General features: G+C 42.1%; 1 protein-coding gene across 10 annotated transcripts in view; it reads left to right on the plus strand.

The window, feature by feature from the left end:
* The window catches only part of LOC126983293 (alpha-catulin-like), a 131364-nt gene that overhangs the window by 34942 nt on the left and 78922 nt on the right, over window positions 1-17500 (plus strand). Inside the window, exon 1 of one of the 10 annotated variants that reach the window (XM_050835953.1) lies at window positions 624-4323. The exons of the other annotated variants lie outside the window; for them this stretch is intronic. Coding sequence (XP_050691910.1) covers window positions 4321-4323 — 3 coding nt within the window. The 5' untranslated portion in view covers window positions 624-4320. Of the gene's footprint in view, window positions 1-623; window positions 4324-17500 lie in introns of those variants that run through there. 10 annotated transcript variants of the gene reach the window in all.

Raw genomic sequence — 17500 nt, forward strand, 5'->3', positions numbered from 1 at the left:
AGTGCTTAATTAATGAATATGAGAAATTAGTGATATATTAGGTGACGAGAGAGAGGGAGAGGGAGAGGAAGGGAGAGGGAGAGAACGTAAGCCAAATAAATGAATGACCAGATAAATAGAGATAAGCACAAATCACTGGACGAACATCACTCTATCCTATTTTTTTATTTTCCTTATCAATATTTTTTTAATCAAGGGAGTGGGCAGCGGCGTTGGGTGGGTGTGTGGGTCCGGCGAAGCGATAAAGTTTGAAACACTCTTTTTTTCTTCGTCCTTCCGTTTCTTACCACCGGCGAGGTCAGGAGGGCGAGGGTGAGGTGGACGAGGGATTCTGACACGAGGCGAATCTTTTTGGGAGACGAGCTTTGGGTCCTGCTTTGGGAGGCACTGAACGTCTTGTCTCATTAAATTTTGCTCGACGATGGTGGTTGAATGGGGCGTGGTCGGCGTGTGAGAGCGAGCGAGTGAGTGAGTGAGTAAGAGTGAATAAGGGACTGGAGGAGGGAGAGAGGGAGGTTGAAAGGAAGGAAGGAAGTGAGTGAGTGAATAGGGACTGGAGGAAGGAGGAAGGGAGGTTGGATGGGAGTGAGTGAGTGAATTAATTAGTGAGTAAGAGAGGGAGGGAAGAAGAGAGGAAGAGAGGGAGATTGGAAGGAAAGAAGGGAGTGATTGAGTGAGTGAATGAATTAATGAGTGAGTAAGAGAGGGAGGGAAGGAGAAAGGGAGAGAGGGAGATTAGAAGGAAGGAAGGAAGGGAGTGAGTGAATGTATGAGTGAGTGAGTGAGATATATAATTGGAATATATTTGTTTATTAATACACGTAATTAATCTATTGATATTCATTAGCGTTATTATCATTTTTATTGTTATTGTTATTGTTATCATTGTTATTGCCACTATTAATACCACCACCACCACCACCACTACTACTACTACTACTTCTACTACTACTACTACTACTACTACTATTATCATTACCACAACCCCACTACCACCACCATCACCCCCATCACCACCACCACCACCATCACCACCACCACCACCATCACCACCACTCACAACGCACCATGTAAAACACAGAATGAATAAAACACTCACTTTTTTACGTAGTTCTGTAGTTTGCAACCCATAACTAATTTTCAGACCCAGTAACCAAAAACTTTTCAGACCCACCCTTTAAAATATTTTCCCCAAAACACCCCAAAACGTAGACCCTCTTTTTTTCCCCAACCGTTATTTTGACAACGGGCTTAACACAATATATATTTTTCCCCTTAATATTACAGCCAAATTTTTTTTACAAACCCACGAGCGAATGCGAGTGAAATTTTCCAACTCGTGCTGTACATACGCCTATTTTTCGGGGGTCCTTGAAATATACGACACAAAAAAAAAATAGTCACACCACAACAACCAAAATAAAACCACGCACACGCAATAAGAGCCCTGTACGTATGTATGTGTACACCAATACGCGTACACGCTACCCTAAGGAGACTGTCGTTCCCATGTGCACCGCCAATACACGCTAAGAAAGATAAAACAAGAAGTATACATGTGTGTGTGTGCGCCACGATTAGCCGTTTTTGCCATGGTGGTCCGCGTGCGTGTGTGTGTGTGTACCGCGATACGTACATGCTGAGAGTGCGTGTGTGTGTGCGCCGTGTGTGATGTTGTGTATACGTGCTTAAAATACCAATCAAAGTGCCAAAAATCGAGTGTTGGGCGTTTGCTGCAGAGAGAACAAGTGGCGCGGACGAAGGTGGACTGAAAGGGCACACCAACGCCCTCACCAAAAAAAGACTAATAACAGAAAATAACAGGAAAGTCATAAACGTTAGAAAAAGAGAAGCCAAACTACCACCAAACTGAAAACATCAAACAAAAGAGGATCGTAAACTCTAAAACCGAGGAAAACTTGATATTAAACGCTAACTTAAACATAAAAAAAGTGGAATTCATAAACGCTAGAAAAAAGAAACTACCACCAAACTGAAAACATCAAACAAAAGAGGATCGTAAACTCTAAAACCGAGGAAAACTTGATATTAAACGCTAGAAAAAAAACCCACCAAACTGAAATTAAACGGAAAAGAGAAAAATATTAAACTAACTTAATAAACACCCAAACTGACATCATAAATAAAGGATAAGCGATAATCATAACTAAGGACCAATATTTAAAACGTTAAAACGCGAACTTAACCCAAACTGAAAGCGTAATAAATAACTCACGGCGAAAATACGTTATAAGGAAAGAAAGAAAGGTTACAAAGAAATCTAGAACCGTAACGAAAAATAGAAATGAATCAAAGGAAATAAGAAAAGCGACAAAAAATTAAGTCATACTGAAAACACATTGAAGAAAATAAATACTGCGAAATAAACTTCAAATAGAAAAGGAAATCTGAACAAATATATCGAAACTTAAAACTATAAAGGAAAGGAAAAAACAGAATACCAAGAAAGAGAGAAAAGATTAGGAAAACAAGAATCACAAAGAAAGTCTGATTTAACAAAGAAGTGTGTCGCAAATACATAAAAGGAAAGAAGAAACACAAATAGAAATATAAGAAAAGGAAGAAAACAGCGTATGAATAAGAAGTTGGAGTTTGTTATCGCAAGAAAATCTAGTCTGGAAAAACGAGAAAAAGCTGATTTGCAAAAGTGAACAAAGAGAATAAAGGAAAAGAAGAAAGAAAGGAAGAAAGAGTAAGTGAGTGCTTCGTGACAACAATAAGAGAAGAAAATAACGAAATAAAACAGGAAAGAGTAAAGAAAAACCTCGACTTGTTGCTGTTTTGAGTATTAAAAAAAGAACAGAGAAAACAGCTAACACCATCATCACCACCATCACCATTACTAACACCACCATCACCACTACCACCACCACCACTAATCAGTCTCACCGCCACTAACTCCTGCACACTCTAACAATTACGAGCAAAGTGGAGAACCAACATTGTGATTTGCGAAGTGGGAACGTAAGAAAGAGAGGTGCAAACGGTGATTTTACTCATTACGAAAAAAAAAGGTGTTAATCTGAATAGTGTTACAAGGTGTTAGGTGTGAGAATCATTAGTGTTGCGTATACCAGTCTCGTCGAACCCCCAGCCCACCAGTCAGCCAGTCAGCCAGTCCTCTCCTGCACTCTACTCCCAGCTGCACTCCCTCAAGCTCGTCGTATTGCCTCACTCCCTCACTCCCTCACTCCGCTCATTCACTCACTCCACATCAGAAGAAAATGTGGAGTGAAGAAATAAGTCTTAGTGCCAAATATTAATAGCAGGGAAAAAAGAGGAAAAACATAGACTCAAAGTTATTAATAAGAGTCTCCAAGTGATCTGTTTGTGAGTTTTTTGGTTGTTGTTGTTTATTAAAGTTAAGAAGTTGTGTCGTTAGAGTTAAAAAGAGATTTATCGGAAAAGATTTAGAGAAGGGAGAAAGAATTAGGTATAGAGCTGGAAAACTTGTAATTGAAGGTGTGTTTGTGTGTGTAAATATAAATAAAACAAAAACACACATAGGAAGACAAAAATAAAGACAAACACAACATAACAAACCCCATAAACCACTCCAACACTTCCGAAGAAAACGAAGAAGCAGGAGACGAAGAAGAAAACAAGAAAACTAAACCAATAAATCGTGAAGAAACGGAAGGAAGACAAATAGAAGAAAAGCAAGAAAAAAATAGAACCAATAGAACAAGAGAAAATAAATAGGAGGAGAAGGGGAAAACACCAAAACCAAAAGAAGGAATAAGAAACAGAAGAGAAGGAGGAAAATTAACAAGACCCAATAAAAAGAAGAAAACCGAAGACTTAAAAAGAGGTAAAGGAGGAGGAGGTGAAGAAAAAAAGGGAATAAATAAGAAGTAGAGAAGAAAAACAAAAAAATCAAGAATAAGGAAAAAACAGTAAAATAGACAAATAGACGAAGAAAAACAAAAGAAAACAAGAAGAAAAAAGTAAATTCTGAAAAGCAAAGGACCTGAAAAAAAAAACAGACGAGGAAAAAACCAAACCAAACGACAAACAAAAAACTCGAAAAGGCAAAGAAGCTGAGAGAACCGGAGCCAGCAGAGGAGGAGAGGAACCAGGCGGCGGAGGAGCAGAGGCAGCAGGAGGAGGCAAGACTGGGGATGGTGCGGGCCAAGAGGAGATAGCCAGCCGCCCTTGGTAGCCACCGTGGCCGTGGTGGCGGCGTGGTGCGGGGTGGCTGATGGCTTCTCTACCTACGTCTTGGTGTACCTCGTAGGACGTTCGCTACTCACGCCCCTAGCCACCCTCCTTAGCGCTGCCTCTCAGCAAGCCTCCACCATGGTACGTGTTAATGGGTGCTCAGGTATCCACAGAATTAGAATATAGATTGTGACTTATTCTACTGCTCTGAATACTTCTTTGGCTATTCTTTTCGGACCCTATTCTCAAGCATTTCGAGGTGTTTATGGTTCCTGTCACTCAGATACATGTTCCACAGAATTAGAATATAGATTGTGACTTATTCTACTGCTCTGAATACTTCTTTGGTTATTCTTTTCGGACCCTATTCTCAAGCATTTCAAGGTGTTAGATACATGTTCCAGAATTAGAATATAGGATTGTGACTTATTTTATTCTTTTCGGACCCTATTCTCAAGCATTTCGAGGTGTTAATGGTTCCTGTCACTCAGATACATGTTCCACAGACTAAGAATACAGACTGACTTATTCTATTGCTCTGAATACTTCTTTAGCTATTACGATACATATGTGTTCTTATCGGACCCTATTCTCAAGCATTTCGAGGTGTTAATGCTTCCTGTCACTCAGATACTTGTTCCACAGACTAAGAATACAGACTGACTCATGCGATAGCTCTGGATTGTTTTATAAATCTGTGTACATGTTCTATAGCTCAAGGGAGTCGTGTGTATTATTTTAAGCCCCTTTTCTCAACCATTTCTCAGTTCTTTAGTTCTTCAGTTTAGTAGATGGTTGTTCTTTTCCTTAGCTCTTGATACTTGTTCTCTAGCGCTGGATACATGTTCTCTATCTATTATTTTTTTTTACAACTATGGAGACAGTTCAAGGGCGTAAAGAAAAAAAAAAAGCCCGCTACTCACTGCTGCAATTAGTTCAGTATTCTCAAACATTTCGGGGTGGTAATGGTCGCCACCCAGACATACTTGTTCCACTGGCTAAGAATACAGTCTGATGCATTTTAAAAACCCTCCCTCAGCACTCTTACTCAGCACTCTTTCAGCACTTTTTTATTTAGCACTTCTTTCTCTTCTTCTGCGACCCTTTCTCCACATACAAACTCTCTTCCACAGCACTTTCATTCAGCACTCTTTCAGCACTACTCAGCACTCACTCAGCACTTTTTTCTCTTCTTCTGCGACCATTTCTCCACATACAAACTCTCTTCCTCAGCACTTTTACTCAGCACTCAATCAGCACTTCTTTCTCTTCTTCTGCGACCCTTTCTCCACATACAAACTCTCTTCCTCAGCACTTTTATTCAGCACTCCCTCAGCACTATTCCCTCCCTCCCGCTGCACACGTTCACGGGCACACCTGGCGTTTAATTAGCAGGTGATGTGTATACCTGAGCCCGTGTTCGTTTGTGTGTTTTCCTACCTTATTACACCCGCGAACACCTGGCCTCACCTGCGCTGGTAGAAGAAGCAGAAGCAGGGAAAACAAAATGAATAAATGTGTCGGTAAAGAAGATGGGAGTGATAAAGAAGGAAGAGGAGAAGAAGTAGAGTAAAGGAGTGGGAGAAAGAGGAGGAAGAGGAGATTAATGGAGTAGAAGGAAGAGGAAGAGGAGGAGATTATTGGAGGAGTAGGAAGAGAAGGAGGAGGAGGTGGAGGTGGAGGAAGAGGAGGAAGAATAGGAAAGGAGAAAAAGAGAGGAAGAGAAAGAGGAGAAGCAGAAGGAAGAAGAGAAGGAAGGGAGGAGGAGATTATTGGAGGAGTAGGAAGAGAAGGAGGAGGAAGAGGAGAAAAAGAGAGGAAGAGAAAGAGGAGAAGCAGGAGGAAGAAGAGAAGGAAGAGGAAGAGGAAAAGGAAGAGGAGGAGGAAGAGGAAGAGGAAGGAAAATATGAGAAGGAAAGAGAAAAGAATTAACGAGAAAGATAGAAATTAAAGAAAAAGAAAAAAATTACAATAATAATAATAATAATAATAATAATAATAATAATAATAATAATAATAATAATAAATAACGGGTAATGTAAATAGTATAGATCTATTTATCATGCTTTTAAACCTTCGATAAACACACACACACACACACACACACACACACACACACACACACACACACACACACACACATTTCCCCTGGGTCTCATAGGGTCAAAGTCACGTCTCTAAGAAGACTGATTTAAGCCTTAAGGGACGAACGAGGGAGAAATATGTGGCGTGTGTGTGTATGTGTTTGTCTGTGTGCGTCTGTGTGTATTTTTTTGTGTACGTGTGTGTATATCTTCATGTTCGTGTATGTGTGTGTGGGGTGGGGGTGGGAGGGTGGGGGGGGGGGGGGGTAGAGATGTGTGTGTGTGTGTGTGTGTGTGTGTGTGTGTGTGTGTGTGTGTGTGTGTTTTCTACCCGCATTTCGTGTTGTTGATATAGTGAATTTTAACGTATTTTCCGCCAAGTCTTCGTTAACTGTATATTGAGTCATCTATCCGTCATGCTTCCAATACTTAACACAGAGATAGTTGTAATATTATTGCCAGAAATTATAATTATAGCAGTTTCTTAGAAGTAGTAGTAGTAGTAGTAGTAGTAGTAGTAATATAATCCAGTAGCAAAGTTAGAGTAATATAGTTTTTTTTATAGTAATACACGTAACTTTTATATTCAGTCGCCTCTCTTAATTTGTTTTAATGAAGAATAATTGGTCGCGTTTATATTTTTGTTATGGAAATTATGTAGTATCAAATTTCCATCCATAATTTCCATACAGGTCTCCATATATATATTTCCAAACGTTTTTATTGCTTTTTATCGTTTTTGTATGTATTACCTGTGCTTGTTTTGACTGTGGTAGTGGTGATGATGATGGTGGTGGTGGTGGTGATGGTGGTGGTTGTAATGGTGGTGTACATTGATGGTAGGAGATAACAGGTGGGCGGAGGTGAGAAAGGTGAGTTTTAATTAGCAAAATATACCTGTGTGAGTCAGCAGGTGAAATACTGTGAAGGTGAGAGAGGAGGAGGAGGAGGAGGAAGAGGAGGAGGAGGAAGAAGAGGAGGAGGAGGAAGGGGTGGGTAAGAGAGGAAGGCAGAGAGAGAGAGAGAGAGAGAGAGAGAGAGAGAGAGAGAGAGAGAGAGAGAGAGAGAGAGAGAGAGAGAGCAGAGGAGCGTATCAAGACGGGGCTTTGGTAAGGTTTCTCTCCATTATCTCCATTCCATCCCCTCTCTCTTCCTCCTCTCTCCCTTTTCTTTCTCTCTCTCTCTCTCTCTCTCTCTCTCTCTCTCTCTCTCTCTCTCTCTCTCTCTCTCTCTCTCTCTCTCTCTCTCTCTCTCGTTCCCTTCCTTCCTTTTTTTTTTACTTTTTCATCCCAGTCTACTTTTATTGTCTATTATCTCCTTCTCCTCCTCCTCCTCCTCTTCCTCCTCCTCCTCCTCCACTGTGGAAGAGAGAAGACTAGGAAGGGATTTGATGCAGGTCTTCAAATACCTCAACACGTTATGTAACATCGATCCCTTCCAGGTTCTTTATCTCCTCCATGCTCATCAAAGAACTAAAAACAGCGGGTCAGCTAATTCAAGAGAGGCGACTTTTTTTTATAGTGAAGGAGGCAGCTCAAGGGCAAAAAAAATGTATAGGGAATAGTTTTTATCTTTGAGTTATTCGTCACTGCAACAACCTTCCTGCAGAATTAGTTGGTATCAAAACGATGAATTCCTATAAAAATCACATTGAACGTTGCTCTGTTGCGTCAGGAGTGAGTTGAACGTTCTCGAAAACAAAAAAGATATCGGCATTAGTTTTTATCTTTGAGTTATTCGTCACCGCAACAACCTTCCTGCAAAATTAGTTAGCGCCAAAACGATGAATTCCTATAAAAATCACATTGGACGCTGCTCTGTTACATCAGGAGTGAGTTCAACGCTCCCGAAAGTAAAAAGAAAATATATCGTCGCTGGTTTTTATCGTTAATCTACTTATTCGTCAGTGCAACAACCTTCCTGCAGAATTAGTTAATGTAAAAACGATGAATTCCTTTAAAAATCATACTGAACGTTGCTCTGTTGCGTCAGGAGTGAGTTCAACGCTCCCGAAACTAAAAAGAAAAGAAATGGTCACTAGTTTTTCATCGTTAATCTACTTATTCGTCAATGCAACAACCTTCCTGCAGAATTAGTTAGTGTAAAAACGATGAATTCCTATAAAAATCACACTGAACGTTGCTGTGTTGCGTCAGGAATTAGTTGAACGTTCCCGAAAGTACGTTCAGCAAGTTCATTAATCTGCTTCCTCCTCCTCCTCCTCCTCCTCCTCCTCCTCCGTCTCCTCCTTATCACTGAAGGAGGTAGTTTTGTTATGAGCTAATATACTTTTCTTGTGGCCTGCTCTTCCATGTTTCTGTGTTTCCTCCTCCTCCTCCTCCTTTTCCTCTTCCTCTTCCTCTCTGACCATCTTGTATATACTTTTTCCTCCTGCACTTCTTTTTATCTTCTTTTCTATTTTCTTTTATTACTTTCTGTCGCATAAATTTCTCCTCTTTCTTGTGTAATTTCCTGATTTGCATTTTTACTTTTTCTCATTTCGTTTAAACTTTTTCCCTTCACTTCTTTGTTTGTCTTTTCTTTTTATACTAATTTCAAATATAAATGAATAAATATATGGGTTTATTTTCTCTTTTATTTATATTTTCTCTTATTTTTTCTTATCTTTTTTTCTTCTTTTTCTCTTTCCTTCCTCCTTCCACCTTCTTTTCTGTTCCCTCTTCCTCCTCCTCCACGGTTTCCTCCCCCACGGCCTTCTCTTCTAATTCTTCCTCCATCTCCTCTTCCTTCTTCTTCTTTCTCCTCCTCCTCCTCCTCCATATTTCTTCTTTCTCTCTTCTCCTCTTCTTCCTTTGTTCGTGAATCTTTCTTCTTTTATTGTTAGTCATTATTTCTCGTTTCCTGTCCATTTGCTTCACTACCAGGAAAAGATAACTTGGTGTGTGTGTGTGTGTGTGTGTGTGTGTGTGTGTGTGTGTGTGTGTGTGTGTGTGTGTGTGTGTGTGTGTGTGTGTGTGTGTGTGTGTGTGTGTGTGTGTGTGTGTGTGTGTGTGTGTTATGACATTTACAATTATTCAAATTTTCATGTACGTAGTTTATAATTTTTTTTATTCAATGTTTTCCTGTGCAATAAATAATAGTAATAATGATGATAATAATAATAACAAGGATGATAAAAATGGCAACAACAGAAAACAATAACAATAACAATAAGAAATGCATCAACGGTAACTATGAGAACACACACACACACACGCACACACACACACACACACACGCACACACACACACACACACACACACGTAACTGGTTTACAAGGTTTCTCAGGTAATTCTTCGCCAGGTGTTGTTGTTGTTGTTGTTGTTGTTGTTATATTGATGATGATGATGATGATGATTGTGATTGCAGTGGGGTGATATTGTTACTGTTGTTGTTGATGGTGATGATGGTGGTGGTGGTGGTGTGGGGGGTGTTTGTAGTGGTGATGATTATGGTGGTGGTGGTGGTGGAAGCGATCGCATTTCACTATATTAAAATGGTTTCATCGATTCTATCCTCTCCTCTCATTCTCTTTTCACATCCTCCCATATATAAGGTATCGAAAATTCTCTCTCTCTCATTTTTTTATCTCTGTTTTTGCTTCTCTCCTGCTTAAGCCTCTTCTCCCCCTCCCTCTCTTTTTTTCAGAAGAGAGAGAGAGAGAGAGAGAGAGAGAGAGAGAGAGAGAGAGAGAGAGAGAGAGAGAGAGAGAGAGAGAGAGAAAAAAAATTACGTAACAGACACACAAACACAGACAGACAAATAGATGTACGGGAGAGAGATACCATAGGAGTGTCTCTCTCTCTCTCTCTCTCTCTCTCTCTCTCTCTCTCTCTCTCTCTCTCTCTCTCTCTCTCTCTCTCTCTCTCTCTCTCTCTCTCTCTCTCTCTCTCTCTCTCTCTCTCACATCCTTTTCCCTTCTTCCCTCTCTTCTTTCCCATATTTCCCCTTCCCTGCCCTTTCCTACCCTTCACTCCCTCCCTTTCCTTCCCTTCCCTTCCCTTCCCTTCTCTTTTCTTCTTCTCTTCCGCATTTGTAGGGAAGAATCAATACGAGAGAAGCCTAATGAGTGAAACGGTGTGTGTATGTGTGTAAGTATGTGTGTGTGTGTGTGTGTGTGTGTGTGTGTGTGTGTGTGTGTGTGTGTGTGTGTGTGTGTGTGTGTGTGTGTGTGTGTAAATTATGCAAAGAGAGGAGAGAACTGGGAGGGAGTTGTAAATAGCATTATGTTTTTTAGTTTCATAATATATTTTGATAGTTACGAGAAAATGAAGTATGTGTAGTTTGTATGTATTTTGGTGTGGAAAGTAAGAAAGTTAGTAAATATGAGAGTCGGTAAGTATGGAAGCAAGCTGGATTTCTGTGCTGTTAAGAAAGAATAGAGAAACATCCAGGGATTGTCATGAGGCATTGTTCTGAGAGTGATCAGGAACCGTCAGGGGACATTATCGCGTGGGTCGTCAGGGATTATCAAATTGTTCTAAGAGTGCAGAGGGACTGTCAGGGGTCATCAGGGGGTGGTCAAAGAATTGTTCAAATAGTGGTCAGGAACTCTCAGTGGTAGGGTAGGACACGTAGCAATGGTTTTAAGGTAGATAAACTCAGATTCAACAAAACCATAGGCAAGAATTGGTTTACCAGTAGAGTCGTGGATGAGTGGAACAGGCTTAGCAGTCATGTTGTGGGTGCCAATACGATAGTCAAATTCAAAAGGAGGTTGGATAAATTCATAGACAGTGAGGTAAGGTGGAGTTAGGGTTACAGAAGCTGCCTTGTACAGGTCAACCAGCCTCTTGCAGACTCCTTACGTTCTTATGTTCTTGTGAGGGAGGGAGAGGGAGTGTGTCAAGAAAGGAGGAAGGGAGGAAAGGAAGGAAGGGGAGGAGGAGGAGAGACAAGGCTTAAGGTTAGGCTGAGAAAAGAAATAGAGGGGAGAAGGAGGAGGAGGAGGAAGAGGAGGAGCAGGACGTGGAGGAGATAATAAAGGAGACAAGGAATGGAGGAGTTATGATGAGGAGGGTAAAAATATGGAGAGGAGGAGAAGGAGGAAAAATGCGGAAGAGAATGACGAAGAGGAAAAAGAGGAAGGAGTAAAAAAAAATAGAAGAGGAAAAACGCGTCAAGGACAAGAGGAAGGGAAAACAAGAGAGAGAGAGAGAGAGAGAGAGAGAGAGAGAGAGAGAGAGAGAAGCTGGGATCGATATTTATGACGTATGAAAGTAGAAAGTCAATATATGGCTGAACCTACGTATAGCCCTCGGTTTCCCTCCTTCCCTCCCTTCCCTCCTTCCCTCCCTCCTTCCCTTCCTCCTTGCCGTCTTTCTTCCCTCCGGTGCCTCTCGACCAATAGCAAACGCCGCTCGCTATGACGTCATCGAGATCTGAACTCCTATTGGCGGATTTTTTGTTTATTTCTCTCAATGGTCTGTCGATTGATTTAAAGTATGTGCCGAAGAGGATTAAGAGAGATGAAAAGATAAAGAGGAGGAGGAACAAGAGGAGGAGGAGGAGGAGGAGGAGGAGGAGGAGGAGGGGGAGTCCACCTGTGATACCTGTAAATGAAAAGCAGGTAGGATGCGAAATTTAATTAGGATTGAGTGTTATTAATTTTGGGATTGAAATTTAAATGAAAGATAAAATGTGAAATTTATGTACATCCAGAACGTCATCGCTACGTGTGTGTGTGTGTGTGAGAGAGAGAGAGAGAGAGAGAGAGAGAGAGAGAGAGAGAGAGAGAGAGAGAGAGAGAGAGAGAAATCCTCCCATTAGAAAACCACAAGAGAACTTTAGCATAAGCCTCAGGTACAGAACTTTACCAGGAGGAGGTGGAGGAGAAAGAGGAGGAGGAGGAGGAGGAGGAGGAGGAGGAGGAGGAGGAAAAATATCAGTCTCTTACTCTTTCACACCTTCAACTCTTTTTTTTTTTTTTCTTTTTTTCAACTTTTTTATTTATCCTTTTTTTCTTCCTTTTCTCTTTCATTCCTTTCCATTTCCAATCTTCCAACTCCTTTCTTCCTCCTTTCTTCTTTTATTCTCTTTCCTTCCTCCTTCCGTCCTTTTCATCCTTCTTATCCTTCCTATTTTTCTCTTCCTTTCTTTTTTCTCTTTACTTTCCTCTTTTATATTTATCTTACCTTGACCTTTCTTCCTTTCCTTTCCCTCGTTTCCCTAATTCTTGCCTTCCTTTTCCTTTTCCCTAACTTTATCTATTATGTCCCTCCTTTACGCTATCCCTTCCTTATTACCGTGTCTCCCTTCCTTTCTCCTTATATTTAACACTCTTTATTTCTCTCTCTCTCTCTCTCTCTCTCTCTCTCTCTTAGTTTCCTCCATAACATATAATCACAGAACGGCTTAATATATATCTTGCTGAGAGAGAGAGGGAGAGGGAGAGAGGCAGAAAGAGAACTTCAAAGATCAAACAGCTATTTTTTTTACGAAGAGACAGAATAGGGATAAAAAAATAAAGAAGAGGTTGACAGAAGAGGAAGGAAGAGAGGAAAAGAAGTCAGGAAATGGTACTATATCATTTACTATTTCCCCTCCTTCCCCTCCTTTCTTATCTACTCTCCCTTGCCTCCCATCCCTCCTCCTTCCCTTCCTCCCTTTCCTCCATCTATTTTTCCTCCTTTTCTTACCTCGTTAAAGTGAGGGGAGGATAACACTGGCCTCCATTCATAACTTTTACTTCGACTTCCCATCTTCTATCTCCTCCTCCTCCTCCTCCTCCTCCTCTCCCTCCTCGTATATTTTCGGGGAAGGAAGGAAGGATCGAAATGGCTCGACTCCTTAATTCTTTTGTGATCTACTACTAAACTGTCTGGGTTCTTCTTTTCTCCTCTCTCTTCTTGTTCTCTTTTGTGCGAGGGTTTTCTCTCTCCTTCGTTTTCTTTTCTCTTTTGTTCGTCTCTCTCTCTCTCTCTCTCTCTCTCTCTCTCTCTCTCTCTCTCTCTCTCTCTCTCTCTCTCTCTCTCTCTCTCTCTCTCTCTCTCTCTCTCTCTCTCTCTCTCTCTCTCTCTCTCTCTCTCTCTATCTATCTATCTATCTATCTATCTATCTCTATCTCTATCTATCTATCTATCTATCTATGTATCTATATATTTCCTGGTTTTCCTAATAATTCTTTTCCCTTCCTCAAATAATTTTCTTGATTAATTCTACATCCCCAAAAACTACGTAGATACAAGGACAGTATTTTTATGATTATTTATTTTTATCCTTTACTGACCTACATGCATTCATTCACACACAAATACAAACACAGAGGGTGAAATTAAGGCTCTTTCCGCGGTGCTTGGTCCAACTAAAAAATATAATTAGCGCTGAAAATATATTGCGCCAGTAAGTAAAATATGGCTGGCTGGCACCGTAGAGTTTCGGCAAAATATTTTTAAAACCGCTTAGTTTTAATATTTGTTTGTATGTGTCTGCTTGTCTGTACATTGTGTTTTTAGGTAGTTATGTGTGTTTGTGAGTATTTTTGTGTATGTGTGCGTGTATGTATGTATGTGTGTGTGTGTGTGTATGTGTGTGTGTATGTGTGTTTACAACGCACTTAACGTTTTGAAAATATTACGACACAAAGGGAATATACACGATCACATAACTCTCTCTCTCTCTCTCTCTCTCTCTCTCTCTCTCTCTCTCTCTCTCTCTCTCTCTCTCTCTCTCTCTCTCTCTCTCTCTCTCTCTCTCTCTCTCTCTCTCTCTCTCTCTCTCTCTCTCTCTCTCTCTCTCTCTCTCTCTCTCTCTCTCTCTCTCTCTCTCTCTCTCTCTCTCTCTCTCTCTCTCTCTCTCTCTCTCTCTCTCTCTCTCTCTCTCTCTCTCTCTCTCTCTCTCTCTCTCTCTCTCTCTCTCTCTCTCACTCTCTCTCTCTCTCTCTCTCTCTACTCTTCTCATTCTCTCTCTCTATCCTCCAACTTCCTCTTTACCTCTCCTACGCTCCATTTCCTTCTCTCACTTTTCTCTCCCTATCTTATCTCTTCCCTCCAATCTTCCTCTTCCTTCCACCCTCCCTCTGTACCTCTCCAACGCCGTCCTTCCCTTTTCTTCCTTCCTTCTTTACCCCTCTTTGCCCTATCTTCCTTTAACTCTTTGCCTACCCTTCCTTTCCCTCTCTCCCTCATTCCTCCTTCCTCTTCCTCCTTTTCCACGACCTTCTTTCCTCTTCCTTCCTACCTCTTCCTTTCCCCCTCCCTCTTTACCTCTCCTACACTCCCTTTCCCTCTGTCCTTCTTTCCCCTTCTTCCTCCTTGCTTCTCCTACGATCCCATTCCTTCTCTCCCTCCCTCCATCCCTCCTTCACCCTGCGTTTCCTTCCCTTCCTTTTCCCTCCACCATCCGTTCGCTTCTCTCCCTCTCTCCTCCTCCCTCTCGCTTCCTTCCCTCTTCCCTCCTCCGCCGTTCCCTTCCCTACCTTTTCCCTCCTGCCTCCGCTCCCTTCTCTCCATCTTTCCTCCTCCCTCTCCCTTTCTTCCCTCTTCCCTCCTCCCTCCGTTCCCTGTGGGGTATACAGAATGGTAGCAAATGGTCCCGCCGCGCGAAAATTGTGATAGCGTGTGTTCTCTCCCGCCTCCCAGAGTGTGTTGTTATTATTATTATTGCACCCCTGAGCAGCATACGGAGGCGAGAGAGGGAGAGGGAGAGGGAGAGGGAGAAGGAGAAGGAGAGGGAGAGGGAGAATGAAGGATAATGAGTAACTATATGAAACTCAATAAAGGAAGATGATTAAGAAGGAAATATGAAAACGAAGTGAGAGAGAGAGAGAGAGAGAGAGAGAGAGAGAGAGAGAGAGAGAGAGAGAGAGAGAGAGAGAGGAGTAGGAGAAAGAAGGAAAAACAGTAAGTATATCAAACTCAATGAACGAAGATGATCCATAAGATAAAGGAAGAACAGAAGGAGAGAGAGAGAGAGAGAGAGAGAGAGTAGGTCACCAGGAAGTGTGGCATTTGAAAATTCGTATATTATAAAAAGGTTATAGATTGGGCATAAGACGAGAGAGAGAGGAAGCTAAATTTAGTCTCTGTACACACTTAGCTACTTAAGGTGGGTGGTGAAAGAGAGAGAGAGAGAGAGACATTAAAGAATCTCTCTCTCTCTCTCTCTCTCTCTCTCTCTCTCTCTCTCTCTCTCTCTCTCCAGTGTTATTATCAAACGTTCTTTCCCTTCTCCCTAAATATTCAAGTTTGTCACCGCTCCTCCTCCTCCTCCTCCCCCTCCCCCTCCTCTCCCTCCTCCTCCTCTCCCTCCTCCTCCTCTTCTTCCTCCTCCTTTTCCTGATGAGTCTAAGTAATCAGAAAACTGCGAGACCCAACTTCGAATGTGTATCCTACTCAGGGAAACAGGAAGAAGAGGAAGAAAATGAGAGAGAGAGAGAGAGAGAGAGAGAGAGAGAGAGAGATGCTTTTCGGGTTTCGATGATAATGAGACTGTGATTGATAAATTGAATACTCTGTTTGTTGCCGTTTGAAAAATGCTAATTAAATGGATTCCAACGTGTACGTGTGTGTGTTTGTTTGTTTGTGTGTGTGTGTTTGGGGGGGGGGGGGGCGTTAATCAGGCACCAGTTAGTCAATCACTTAATCAGCCAATCAATTAGTCAGTCAGTTAATCAGCCAGCCAGTCAGTCAGTCAGTCAGTCAATCAGTCAGTCAGTCAGTCAATCATTCTCTCAGGTATTTGGTCACTCGGTCAGTGGGTCATTCAGTTACTCAGTCAGTTACTCAGTCAGTCGGTCAGTCAGTCAGTCAGTCAGTCAGTTAAGTATACAGTCAGTCAATTCTTATACTACTACTGTTACTACTTCTCCTCTCTTTACTTCTCCTCCCCTCTTCCCTTCACTCCTTTCCGCCGCACCCTCCTCCTCTTCCTCCTCCTCCTCCTCCTCCTCCCTTCCCGGGCCGTTCATCACACTCCACCGCCATTCATCTTCATCCATACAAAACAGTTGGCACTCCTGGCAGACGAGATGGCGTTACGTTGGCACCTCTGGCGACCACAAACATCACTTCATCACCTTCGCCTCCTCCTCCTCCTCCTCCTCCTCCTCCTCCTCCTAGTCTTCCTTCCTTTCCATCCCTCTCCACTTTCTGGGTTCCGAAATCTCCCAAAAAACATATAGAAAAAAACGAAAAAAATATCCCTATATATTCATTTTCCTACGTCACTGCGGTCGCCATGGAAACGGATTTGAATATTAATCAATTGAAAACCTTATATTTAGATCTACTCGTGTGTTGGTTTGATTGGTATGCATATAAGGGGATTTGAAAGGGGATTGGATGCTCTTTGTAAAGGGAATCGAGTCCTCCTTCCGTGGGTTCCAGAACGTCATAAGAGAGTTTGTTGTGATGAGAGCGACACACCTCGACTGTATTTCTGATGTAGGACGTGACGGGCATTGATTCTCTCTCTCTCTCTCTCTCTCTCTCTCTCTCTCTCTCTCTCTCTCTCTCTCTCTCTCTCTCTCTCTCTCTCTCTCTCTCTCTCTCTCTCTCTCTCTCTCTCTCTCTCTCTCTCTCTCTCTCTCTCTCTCTCTCTCTCTCTCTCTCTTTTTTTTATTTTATTTATAGAGATTACACGTTTATATTACCGAGTTCAGTGTAGTGCACATTAGACACAGTTACAGTGTTTTCAGGCCAAAGGAAACATGTTTAGTGTTCCCTATCTGAAGGCCCAACTCTGATGCCTGGGCATTTCATGACGGCAGCCACGCGTTCACCAGCTCCTTGAAGCGCTGCACAGTCATGTTCTCCAGGCATTGCTGCGAGGCAAGCAGTCCGTTCCACCAGGTTACATAGGTGTTGATGAACTGCCTCTGGTGATGCCACGTTCTGCAGCGGGGCTGCAGCAGCTCTGCGGGAACTCGGGAGGCGCTCTCTCTCTCTCTCTCTCTCTCTCTCTCTCTCTCTCTCTCTCTCTCTCTCTCTCTCTCTCTCTCTCTCTCTCTCTCTCTCTCTCTCTCTCTCTCTCTCTCTCTCTCTCTCTCTCTCTCTCTCTCTCTCTCTCTCTCTCTCTCTCTCTCTCTCTCTCTCTCTCTCTCTCTCTCTCTCTCTCTCTCTCTCTCTCTCTCTCTCTCTCTCTCTCTCTCTCTCTCTCTCTCTCTCTCTCTCTCTCTCTCTCTCTCTCTCTCTCTCTCTCTCTCTCTCTCTCTCTCTCTCTCTCTCTCTCTCTCTCTCTCTCTCTCTCTCTCTCTCTCTCTCTCTCTCTCTCTCTCTCTCTCTCTGTCTCTCTC

This window comes from Eriocheir sinensis, chromosome 53, assembly GCF_024679095.1.
Source record: "Eriocheir sinensis breed Jianghai 21 chromosome 53, ASM2467909v1, whole genome shotgun sequence".
In the NCBI taxonomy this organism is placed as follows: Eukaryota; Metazoa; Arthropoda; class Malacostraca; order Decapoda; family Varunidae; genus Eriocheir; species Eriocheir sinensis.